Source organism: Elephantulus edwardii, unplaced genomic scaffold (assembly GCF_000299155.1).
Source record: "Elephantulus edwardii isolate Elephantulus edwardi_28Jun2011 unplaced genomic scaffold, EleEdw1.0 scaffold00025, whole genome shotgun sequence".
Taxonomy (NCBI): domain Eukaryota; kingdom Metazoa; phylum Chordata; class Mammalia; order Macroscelidea; family Macroscelididae; genus Elephantulus; species Elephantulus edwardii.
The window spans coordinates 17,980,558-17,993,672 of record NW_006399775.1 but is presented as its reverse complement, the minus strand read 5'-3'; the positions used below and the strand labels follow the sequence as shown (position 1 = coordinate 17,993,672).

The 13,115-nt window shown below is 42.6% G+C and overlaps 1 protein-coding gene across 1 annotated transcript in view; it reads left to right on the top strand.

Annotated features, from left to right (window-relative positions):
• GAB2 (GRB2-associated binding protein 2) overlaps positions 1 to 13,115 on the top strand; it is an 84,224-nt gene that overhangs the window by 60,357 nt on the left and 10,752 nt on the right. The window contains exon 3 of the mRNA XM_006882892.1: positions 11,399 to 11,991. Within this exon, the coding sequence (XP_006882954.1) occupies positions 11,399 to 11,991 (593 nt within the window). The remainder of the gene's footprint in view (positions 1 to 11,398; positions 11,992 to 13,115) is intronic.

Below are 13,115 nucleotides of genomic sequence, written 5' to 3'. Positions count from 1 at the left end.
GAGGAGGGTAGAGAGAATAGTGCAACAATGAATGAGTGGAAGCCCAAAATCTCTGTAAATGTTTATGAAAATTAATAAAATATAATTATAGAAAAAAAAAGAAAATGATATGCTATTTATAAATTAGAAGACTCAATATTACTAAAGTAGAAATTCCCAAATTGCTCTACAGATTTAATACAGTTCAAATCACATTTCCACCAAGATTTTTGTAAAAATCGTTAAGCAGATTTTAAAATTTCTTTAACAAGGATGCCAAGAAGGAAAAGAAACAAATGATGGATAATCATGTAGAAATCTTTTTATTTAAAATGAACATCAATACTTCATACCACACCAGTTACAAATTAAACATGTCATAGATTTAAATATAAACTCTGAGTCCCTGAGTGGGCCAACAGCTAAGTGCTGCCTTACTAGTGGAAAGTTGGGTTGGTGATCCAAACCCACCCGGGGTGCCTTGGAAGGCAGACCTGGTGATTTACTTCCCAAATGATCTTGGAAACCCCATGGATCAGCCCTACTCATGGGGTCACCATGAGTCAGAAATTACTCAAAATCAACCAAATAGAAACACCAATACTATAAAACTTCTTGGGTGCTTTGGTGGTCCAGAGTTAAGAAGCTGTGCTGCAGTCTCAAAGGCACTCAGTTTGAATCCACCAGCGGCTCCTTGGGAGAAGGGCAGTATGATTTAAACCCACTGGAGGGTCGGCTACAGGACAGTTCTGACTGAAGAGCAAACAACAAAGAAACTTCTAGAAGAAAGCATCTCAGAAATGTTGGGCTAAGTGGAGATTTTTATGTACACTTCAAAGAGTAGGATCCGTGAAAGAAAAAAATATTATTCAGGATTTTTTGTCAAAATGTACATTTTTGCTCTTCAGAAGACTCCTTTAGGAAAATGAATGGTAAATCATAGATCACCACAACATATGTATCTAAGAAATTACCTACATCTGGAATATGTGAAGAACTTTTATAATTCATTAATATGAATTTTTACAATTCATTAATTCATTAGTAAGACAGAGCCCAGGGTTTTTGTTTCTTTTGAATAAGCATTTCATGAGGGAAGATAGGTATGGCCATTAGCAAGATTATACCAATTATCTTGTTAGATTTTCTAAATAATCCTATAAAAGTTTTTGTGTACAGTCTTTGAAGAAAGAGTCAGCTCATTTATCTCTGCCTAGTGTAGACTCATGTATGGCTAAACAGGTTAAAATAGTGAAATAATTTTTACTGATGCTAATAATAGCTGCTATTTCTGTTTTAATCTATGATGAACTCTGATGTAAATGTGTACTAAATTAGGCATTTTAAAGATAAAACTATGAGATTTTTAAGCAAAGCATGGTATCCTGCCTTCTGTATTTGTTTGCTAGCATCAGCTCCCCTCTCTGTGGTATTTTCATAATTACTAGGCTAATTTTCTTTTTATATGTTGATAATAGTTGACTTATAAAATACCTGGGATGATGAGTGAGAGGAAGTGATTGGCAAACAAGCACAGAAGGCAAACAGAGAGAGAGAGTGTGAGAGAGAGAGAAAATACAGATAAATCACTTATCGTTATTTTTACTGCAGTTATAGCCCTAGTCTTCCTTTGAATACTTGGAAATATGTTGTATATTCCTACTACAAAGATATGTCAAAATCCAGTTGTTTGACAGAGCTAAAATAAGTGGCTGTTGAGAATAGTCACTGTTGTCAATGGAAAGCGTTTCAGGCACCGTCAAGACAAATAAGAGTCCTTTTTTTCCTTTGGAGACTAGTTAATTTCACTGGATTTAATCTTACTCTCCAGTCTTTGGGGTTTCAGATCAGAGTCTAGACATTCCCTGTCCTGTTATTTCAAAGAGGCAGTTAAACCTGTACCAGATTTCACACTGAGGTGAGTCACATGCCCTGGAAAGTCATAATCCTGGTGAGGGTTGAGGGGAGTGAAGTTTTTTAAGTGATAAGATTCCAGATTGAAAACACCTTTGTACCTGCAGCAAGCTGTATAGAAAGATAATGAATGAAAGGTAAAATTGGAAATGTCTAGAGAGGATCAACCCATAATTAACCTTCCCCAGTTTCCTTGAGTCATTCACCCAGTGGCTTCCAATGACCAGAGGCAGAGTATGTAGCCTTTCATCTTCTTTAGTTTCAGACACACAGCTTTGCTCAGAGAGCCGGTCAGGTCGAAATTGCAGCTAGACGGGCTTGAGTGACAAAGATCACCTCACCTGTTAAAAATCGTGCAATAGATTCTTTTGAGAGTTTTTCCCTCACAGGAAGGATCCGTTTGGGTTGGGTCAAATGCAGGTGGGTAGCCCAGAGAGAACCCCTTGTGGTTGCCAACACCAGTTTCAGAGTGCTGAATGGTGGTTAATTTACTTTACAAGCTTTATACAGTAGGTCTTCTAAATGGAAAAGAATCATTCATAATTAAACTTAGTTCTTCAGGAAGCTACTTAAAGTCTAGTAGGATGGGAAAGAGGAAACCTACAGTAATTATAAAAAACCTTCACATAAAGTTATATGGGAATGTGCAGAACTAGTCCAAAGTGGAGTGGCTAGGAAAACTAGGAAATCATTCCTAACACCAAGAGAAGAATGTGGAGGTTGATAAAAGACCAAAGCTCTGCAGACCTTGTGTTAACAGTCCTACCAGCCAGTAGCTCCTATAGCAGCTGTCCATCAAGAATGGGAAGGAAAGGCATTGAGCTGGGGGGAGGAACGAATTTTCTCCCACACTTTCGGCCCTGGGAGCTCCCTGTGTAACTCAAACTGGCAGCCAGCTCCTTACCTCTAAGCCACCAGAGCACTCACACTCACACTCAAACCCGGGCTCGCACTCTCACTTTCTTTTGGTGCACGGTTCCTGGAGGCACTGCACTACAGGTCAGTGGTCGAGTGGACAGAACAATCTCCTAATTCCAAAAATCCATTTAATGTATTGTCCTTGGATAGAAGGTGTATCTGCTATTAAACTGACAAGAACAGATACTATACTTGATCTTAGCCAAAAGGCCAAGAAGCAATCTCTCTCTCTCTCTTTTTTTTAAGGCCTCATTTAACCATAGCCGCTCCTTTTTTTTCCTTTTTTTTTTTTTTTTTTTTTTTTTTTTTTTGAGGCCTCATTTAACCTGTAGACATTTCTAGGAGAAAAGACCTCTATACTCTCCACATCCAGTGCTCCCCAAGGATCTACCCCATAAAAGTATCTCCAGATACCAGAGTAACACAGGTTGTTTTGTTGTTAGGTCCCAATAAGGTGACTGACTCATAGTGACCCTGTGAACAACTGAGCTGACCAGTCTCCTGTGCCATCCTCACAATCTCCGTCATATTCAAGCCCATTATTACAGTCATATGTCAGTTCATCTCCTTGAGAATCATCCTCTCTTCAGTAGAAGTTTAAATGACAGTAGTTCAGCCCCAAGACTTTAGTCTGGCGAGCTCTGGTGGACAGTGGGTAAGGAGTTGTGCTATCAACACAAAGGTAGACACTTCAAATCCATCAGCAGCTCCATGGAAGAAAGGTGGGCTGTCTCCTCCCATGTGATTTACAGCCTCTGAAAACACACTGGAGGTTCAGCTGTGAATTGGTTCCAGCTCACTGGTAGGAGAATTTTTTTAGCTCAGCCACAAGACTTCGGGGTGCCTCATCTCAATTCTTGGTCCTGAGGGTAAACAGTGGACTTTGAGCAGAGAAGCCATAGACCTGGGCACTAGGACCAATTCTGCTACTTTGAGCAGAATTGTATTATTCTTTCATTGGGCAGAATTGTTTGTTTTATTCTACTCTCTTCACTTGTTTCTTGAAGATATGCTCAGTCCCCTTCACTATGCACTGGTGTTAGCTACCACATGCCAGGCCCTATACAGAGTACATACTCTATACAGAGCTGTGGTCCCTACCTTTGAATCCACAGTCCATGAGCAAGATGATGGTTGCACAAAGTGCTGTGGGAGCATGGAGGAAGGAGTAATTAAATATGGAAAGGAATCTGAAAACCTGTGCAGTCTTGTGAAAGGGAAAGCTTATTGTGGGCTTTGTGTAAGATTTTGATGTATCAAGGAAGCATTCCAGAGAGGAATGAGGAATGCAAGCCAAAGCATAGATCCTAAACTATGTGGAACATGTTTAGTGGTGAGAGAGTAGTAGCTGGCACAGGCGATGCCAGGTCAGAGAGAGGCTGGAAAATGAGGACCAAGGAAAGGGCTTCAATCTGCTGATCTAAACTTTAGAACCCGAGCACTAGGCCAAGCCCAAGAAAAAGAATGGCATCAACAGTTTCTTTATTCCTTTATTTTTTTCATTCATTTGATTCTTTCAACAAATATGTATTCATTCTTTTTAAAAAACATCTGTTTAAACAGATGTTTTAAATTTTTTGACAGAAATGTTTTAAATTTTTTCCCATTGTTGCACATTTTTTTCTCCCCTCAGCCTTCCCCCACAATGCACCCCTTATTCCAGATTTTTGCCATACATATAATGCCTAATCATATATTCCTTTTGGACAGTTCTTCCCCATCTGATATTATTGCGCTCATTATCTATCCACTCTTTTCCCATTTTTTTCTCCAGTACTCCCCGATATCTGTTCTCTTTTATAAGAGAGGTGTTATGTAGTATTTGTCCTTTTATTATTATTAATTATAATGAAAGTTTACAGACTTTGGATTTACATTCATTCATTGTTGAACTTTTCTCCCTGCCCACCCCTCCCCCCCCAGTCTGCCCAGTTCAATGAAAGAAAAATTCTTTCATTGTGATACAATCCCTCCCCCCAGGTCCACTCCACAGTGCAGCATTAAATCTGGACTCCTGTCATGACAATAATACCTAATCATATATCCCTTTTAAACAGTTCTCTCCCTCATCTGTTTGAATACAGTATACATAATTTAGCCCATCTTTCTCAATCTCCCCCCAACCCCAATGTCAGTCCCATTTAACAACAGTGGCACTATGCAGTATTTGTCCTTTTGTGACTGAGATATTTCACTCAGCATAATGTCCTCCAGGATCACCTATTTTGTATAATATTTCATTAATTCCTTGTTTTTCAATGCAGTGTAGTATTCCATTGTGTGAATATACCACAGCTTCTCTATCCATTCATTTGTTGATGGGCACTTAGGTTTTTTCCAACTCTTTGCTATTGTGAACAAAGCCGTGATAAACATGGGTGTGCTTATGTATTTGTCCTTTGATGACTGAGATATTTCACTTGACATAATGTCCTCCAGACTCTCTCATATTCTGTAATGTTTTTAGTTCATTGTTTTTCAGTGCTGCATAATATTCCATCATGTGAATGTACCGTAGTTTTTACAGTGTGGCGAGCACTAATCTGGGTGCTAAGGCAGGGAAAGTGAGTAACACAGTTTCTTCCCTGATGGAAATCAGAGGGGACAGAAGACAGTGGTCCATTATAATGTAGGTCATAATGGCTGTAGTGTAGGTCACAATGTCTGTAGTATATGTCATGATGACTGTAGTGTACATAATAAAGGCTGTAGTGTAGGTCATGATGCCTGCAGTATAGGTCATGACTGCTGCAGTATAGGTCGTGACGGCTGTAGTATAGTTCATGATGGTTATAGTGCAGGTAATCAGGGCTGTAGTGTAGGTCATGATGCCTGCAGTATAGGTCATTATGCCTGTAGTATAGGTCGTGACTGCTGTAGTGTAGGTCATGATGCCTGCAGTATAGGTCATGATGCCTGCAGTATAGGTCGTGATGGCTGTAGTGTAGGTCATGATGGTTATAGTGCAGGTAATCAGGGCTGTAGTGTAGGTCATGATGGCTATAGTGTAGGTCATGATGGCTATGTTGTTGTTGTTGTTGTTATGTGCCGTCGAGTCGCCTGCGACTCATAGCGACCTTATGTACAACAGCCCTAAACTCCGCTCTGTCCTGTGTCAGTCGCACTGTCTCTGACACTCCCATCCCAATTATCCTAGTCACTGAATCAATCCACCTCATAGAGGGCCTTCCTCTCCTGCGCCATAGTGCAGGTAATCAGAACTGCCATGATGGCTGTAGTGTAGGTCATGATGCCTGCAGTATAGGTCGTGACGGCTGTAGTGTAGGTCGTGACGGCTGTAGTGTAGGTCGTGACGGCTGTAGTGTAGGTCATGACGGCTATAGTGCAGGTAATCAGGGCTGTCGTGTAGGTCATGATGACTGTAGTGTAGGTAATGATAGCTATAGTGTAGGTTGTGACATCTGTAGTGAGGTTGTAATGGCTTCGTAATGGCTGTAGGATAGGTCGTGACAGCTGTAGTGAGGCCCTGGCTGGAGTGAGATCATGACATCTATCTGCTCCAAGAGCAAAGCTGAGCTAATTAATATCCTTGCAGGTAGAGGATGTCTGAAATAGCATAAAAAGATGTTCCATTTAAGCCAAATTTGACAGATATAGAGGCTTAACATAGTAAAGAAAGAAATCTTGCAGACAGAGCAAAATAATACAAAAAAGGACCAGAGGTTTACATAAGTTAGGTATAGTGGGAGCATTTTAGGAAAATTTGGTCTGAGTGGATCCTGGCATGAGAAAGGGGACTAGGTAGAAGAAGTCATATTAGAGTTGGAATAAACATAGGTACTTATGGTTTTATTGTACATAGGCCTTTCAACAGCCTGCTATTTCAGAAGTGGATGGCCAATCCTTCTTCCTAGTCTGTCTTAATCTGAATGTTCAGATTTAGAGAAGTATCCAACAGACAAACATTTCACAGAAGAGGTGAAAGATACAACCCTTATTATGGAATTAACCATATTTCAGTGTTGTCCCTACCCTTTGCACAAATTTCTTGACCCACTTACTTCCCTGCTCCACCATCTACCAGGATACCCATCCACTTCCACCCACTCCCTTCAACATCTATCTCCCATTGTCCAGTCCATCTCCCATTGTCCAGCCCTGATCTGATAGCTTATATCTGAAGCTTCCCTTGGCTTCTGTGATTCCAAACGTGTCTGCTGCTGACAGTTTCTTATGCTTTGACCAGTGTCTCTTAAGTTAAGTGGTAACAAACAGATTTATCCTGGAGAGGGTTAAACCGGGCTGCTCCTTGGAGGCAAGGATTCTGACGCTTAGTCTAACATACTTTGGACATGTTGTGAGGAGAGACCAGTCCTTGGAGAGGGACATCATGCTTGGTAGGGTGGAGGAACAGCACAGGAGGGGAAGGCCCCTCTATGAGGTGGATTGATTCAGTGACTGGGGTAATCGGGATGGTGTATCGGAGACAGTGCGATTGGCACAGGACAGAGAAGAGTTTAGGGCTATAATAGGGTCGCTATGAGTCGCAAGCGACTCAATGGCACAAAACAACAGTAACAGCAACAGCTTAAAGTTTTAGTGCTAAAGGCAATGAACAGCAGTGAAAATGTTCTAAATTCTGAGAGTAGAGATAGAAAGAGGAGTGTGGCCAGTGATAGGGAGACTAGTTACTAACGGCGCTTTCTTTGACCTAGAAGAAAAATCAAGAGGATCTGAATTGAGGTGATCTGAATATAATACAGTGATTAGAAAAGCACAATGTGAGTAGGTCCCAGGTTTTTTACTTGCAAGGCATTCCTAAGACAGGAGAATCAGAAGTGGGTTTCAGGAGTAAGATACTGAGTCTGTTCATGCATGTTAAAGGGTGCTAAGAATACCTGTGAGCTTCGCCCCTGTACCACTCTCAACTCAGTCTTGCCTTCTAATGTGCTTAGTCCAGTCTGTTGTCATTGCGTGCCATCGAGTCACCGACTCAGTCGAGCCTGAGCAGCTGGTATTTCCCTGAGTTTACCAGGCTGTGTTCTCCTTTTTGCCTCTGACTGGAACATCTTTGGCCAAGTGCTGCTCATTCTTCCAGACTTCCTAACTTGTATGTAACATCCTTAAAGAAGCTCTACCACCACCAGGGACAGGTAGCATTTTATTGTTATCAAGTGCTCTCCAGACCACTAGGTTCAAGACCACACCCATACACAACTGTGAAAGGTTAGCAAGTCCTGCACCATCTTCAGGGTCTGTGGCACAAGCATGCCCATTGTGGCAGCCGCTGTGTAGTCGAGTGCCTCCCAACCTAGGGGCCAAGGATGCTACAGGTGGTGGTTGCTGTATACCATTGATTCAGAACCACCTCACTGCTGACCTCCCAGAGGTGGCAGAGGCTATAGATCACAGGGGAGGAGATAGTCCATCTTTCTCCCAGGGAGCAGGTGATGGATTCTAACCACTTGCCTTTAGATTAACAGCATGACCCACTAGGTTACCTTGCTGGTGTTTTAAATACTGGTGGCATAGCTTCTAACATCAAAGCAACATACAAGCCAATGCATTACAGCAAACTCACAGATGAATGGTAGAGGGTCAGTATACTTGTGTTTAATTCTGTCAGCAGCCACCTGCTCACTCCCTCTCTCTGGAATGATTTGCATGCATGTCATCACCTCTACCACTGTGACCTCCCCTCACCCCTAAGGCAGGGAGGGAGCATTTCTGTATCCACTGTGCCTGGCCCAGATGGGAAGCAAGATATCAGTAAAAATGTGTTAAATGAGCAAATCCAGATGGACACATCCAGCAGAGAGCTGAAAAAGCCAAGACAGGATGAAAGGCACGAAAGACGAATGTGATCAAATATGCCTGTGGGAACATTACCATTGTCTCCCCCTCCTGGCTCCCCCAGGTACTACACTGTCTAAAGGTAAGTGATTACTCAGGCCCATCATGGCTTTTGACTATGTAGGAAATGCAAGAGAAAGAGAGGAGAAGAAACCCAGAGACCTAAGGAGGGGACTGGATGACAGTTTGGGAACTGAAGTAGCTCTCCTAGCCATTCAGGAGCCATGTTTAGAAAAGAGGAAAACTGGCCTGAGCTCCTGGTTCCCTTCTTTCCAAGACCCTGTTTTCTACCACCATCTACTGGCCACATCTATAAATAACAGCCTCCCCATAAACTGAGAGTTCGAAGAATTATGAATTCCCAGAAATAGCAAGCAAAATTGAATACATATGACTGGCTGATTCATTGATTCACAGTTGACCCTGCAGCATGTTTTCAGAAGCTATAAATCACAGAGGAAGAGATTGTCTTTTTGGTGGATTCAAACTGCCTACCTTTGGGTTGGCAGTACAACTCCTTACCCATCAGGCCACCAGAGTGAGATTTACTTTACTTTACTCTGACGTGAAGATGCCAGAGCTTTTATCATGTTCCTAAATAGATCTGTAGCCCCCAAAAGACTAAGAATCGGTACAATAAAGGTGTGTTTAGGAGAGTGATTCTTAACATTTTCCCCAAAGTGAAATCTTAAAGAATCATGTTGTTCTTGTTGTTAAGTGCCATTGAGTTGTAGATGACTCATAGTGACCCTATGAACAAAAGACCTGAATATTTGTATAACTTTCATCGTTTTCTCCAAGTTCACAAAGTTTCCAGAGGCAAGCTATTTCGGAAATGGATGCCACTCCTACTTCTGAGCTTATTTTAATCAGGGAGCTCCACCATACACTGTTGACCATAGGTAACCATTATTGCATCTGACACATCAGTGTCACAGTGTTTAGCATCACAGTGACCAAGAGTTACCTCTGTGCAGCAAATGGACAGATACCACTTAGAAGAATGTTTGACCAAAAACAATTAAAAACCTGGCCTGAGGGCCGCAGATTAAAATCACCCACCTTTGGATTGTTAGTATCACTTTCTGTCCACTAGGCCAACTGAGCTCTATGTTGTTAAGTGGTGCTGAGTCGTAGATGACTCATAGCAACCCTAATGCACAAAAGACCGGAACATTTGTATAACTTTCATTGTTTCTCCAAGTTTATAGAGTTTCCGGAGGGAAGCTGTTTCAGAAGTGGATGCCACTCCTGCTTCCAAGCTTGTTTTAACAAAATATTATTAGATAAAATACATTCTCAATTAGTTTGGGTATTCTACTCTACAAGAGAAAACCAACCTCTATCATAAGAGACAAAAAAGCAGACATTCTCAGAACCTCACCCTCCAGTTCCCCAAGGAACTTATGCAGAACACTGAATACACTTTAAAACCACTCTTGTAACAGCAAAGGCATGTAGAGCATCAGCGACAGATACCCGAACCATTGCCATTGTTGGTTCTGACTCATGGAGATCCACACCCCTTGTGAGTTAACATAGAATTGTGCCACATAGGACTCTCAGTGGCTGGACTTTAGGAAGCGGATTGCCAGGCCTTTCTTCCGGGGCTTCTCTGAGTAGACTCAAACCTCTGTCTTTTCTTTAAGCAGCTGGATGTGTTATTTGTTTGCAGAAGGGCCTTTGGAGATCATCGAGACCCTCTAGATCACACTCCCAGAGCTCTGTTGAAGGTCCATGGGGAGATGCTGCTGACACAGAGGCTGAGCCTCCCTGGCAGCAGCTTCAGGAAGAACATGGGTACTCTCTGCCCATGCAGTTTACCATCCTGAAATCTCAGTGCAGGGACACCTATGAGTCAGTTCCAACTCAGTGACAATGAGCAGTAGTGCAGACGACAGGAAGAGGGCACCTGGTGAGTTCACAGAGCATAGCAATAGTAGTTATGGAACCTGAACACAAATCTCCCCACTCCCGGCTCTTTTTATTGCTCACTCTTAACCTTGTTTTCAACAAAAATCTTAACTTCTTAAAGAGAAAAGAATTTTTTTCTTACTTTAAATATAGTTCCCAAGTGGGAAAACCATTTTTTCCCTATTGATTTCTAGTCTTCAAAAAAGAGATTTTCTTTTCTAAATGCCTCTTGACAAAGCACTTGTTACCTGATAGCAGGTACCATAACTCTCTGGCTTATATTTGAAAATATTTCTTATACACCATCAACACCTACATACTTTACAGTGAGGAAACTGAGACTCAGAGAGGTAAATCCGCTGTTTTATGAGACCAACTGAAGAGTTCTTTACAATCTCACAGTCCTTGAATTAAAATGTCAGTAGTAGTGCTTGAAACAAATGGGGGGGGGGGCTTTTTTTGAATACTTGCGTATTAAATCAGTGATCAGTTGGGCAGTATAACTGGCTTATTGATATATGTTTGGAAGGTAAGACCAACTCTTGCCAATCATAACCATTTGGGAGTTAAAGGCTAACTCTAATCTACATATTGGATACACTGGATGCTGTTTTCTGAATAACCTTCAAAATGTGCTTCTAATCACTATTTTGGTGATGTATAAACTAAAGCGCAGAAAGAAAAGGTGCCTTGGCACCTTGCCATCACGCAGCTAGCGACTGGCAAGTCCAAGGTAAGCTTCAGATCTGCCTGCCTCCCAGCCCAGGCATCTTCTATACCAACCAGCTGCATGGGGATTTGAACACTCCAATGCTGGCCTCCTCTCACCTCTGCCCTTCCTCTTCTTTCTCTCTCTTAGGAGTGCCAGCTTCTCTCAGGGCACCAGGGCTTCCTTTCTCGTGAGGAGTGACACAGCTGTACAGAAACTTGCCCAGGGAAACGGGCATTGTGTCAACGGTGTCGGTGGTCAAGTCCATGGCTTCTATAGCCTCCCCAAGCCTAGCCGGCACAATGCAGAGTTCAGAGACAGTACCTACGACCTCCCCCGGAGCCTGGCCTCTTACGGCCCCACCAAGGGCAGCCTCACAGGCTCTGAGACAGACAACGAGGAAGTGTACACCTTCAAGACACCCAGCAACACCCTGTGCCGGGAGTTTGGGGACCTCCTGGTGGACAATATGGATGTTCCAGCCACTCCACTCTCAGCCTACCAGATCCCTCGGACATTCACGCTGGACAAGAACCACAATGCCATGGCAGTGGCCACGCCTGGAGATTCAGCCATAGCTCCTCCACCCCGGCCCCCTAAACCAAGTCAGGTGGAAACACCTCGGTGGGGTAGCCCTCAGCAGAGACCACCAATCAGTGAAAACAGTAGATCAGTCTCTGTTGCTGCCACCATCCCCAGACGCAATACCCTTCCTGCAATGGACAATAGTCGACTTCACCGAGGTCAGTATAAGCCCCCGTTGAGACCCAGAGGGAAAGAGTGATAGCAAAGGGCTTCTCGGTAGTTTATTAGACCTTAGTTATCCATAACAGAGAGAGCTTTATGATAACATTAAAGTTATGGAAATTTATGGCAACAATGATGAGGGTATAGAGAAGCGTCAATGCCTGGATCAATTGTGAGTGCACAGGGATCTTCCTTCCTCTGTTTTAGCTGCTTCTTGTGAGACCCGTGAGTACTCTCAGCGTGGTGGAGAGACTGCAGACAGAGCCTGATCCTCTCGGGGGTGGGTTCAGCCCCTTCTACCTGCTAATGGCTACGAGTGATGCCCACAGCAGCACGAGTGTAGCAGACATTGCCTTGGGGAAGTTAACGTTCTACTAAGAGAGCTAAAACATTCTCAGCTAACCACAACACAGCATATTATGGGTTTGAAAGTCTAAATCATAGTATTTTATTCATTTATAAATCAGACCAAAGATTTGAAAGGCAAATTTAGAGAATGAGTCAAAACCGAAGCCAAGCCTGTGGACTAGCAGTCTACTAAAATGAAAGGAGATCTTCTACATACTTTCTAAACCACGCTTGAGTCTCTTTGGTTAAGTCTCAACTTCCATTTAAATCAATTCTATTGTCATTTGTTTTCCACTGAGAGTATTTCAGGCCTGTATATGGCCTTCTCTATTTGATAAAAAAGTGAGATAAAACTAATTCCTGTCATTTTACCCATTGTTTTATAGCTTTTGAAGCTTCTTCCTACCCGTCCTGTTGTCTGAGCCATGCAGTGATCCTGAACATTAGGCGGGACAAAGCCTTAGAGCTTCCTTGCCCCAGAAAGCCCCTGGTAGTTACAAAACTACTTCAGGGTTGCGGAGTCAGTGAGTGGCAGAGAGGGTCTAAGGCTGGCATCCTGACTCCTGGTTCAGAACTCCTTGCATGGTCTTTCAGTCCGTCAGTAATCTGAGCAATTACCCTGTGCTTTGACATTGGAACGATAGAGACACAGATAGCACAAGTCCCTGCTCTTCAGAGTTCACCTCTCTCATTTAGGAAATAAAACTAAAGTGTATAGATGATGATGATGATTGTTACTATTGTTGTTGTTAAGTGCCGTTGAGTTGCAGGC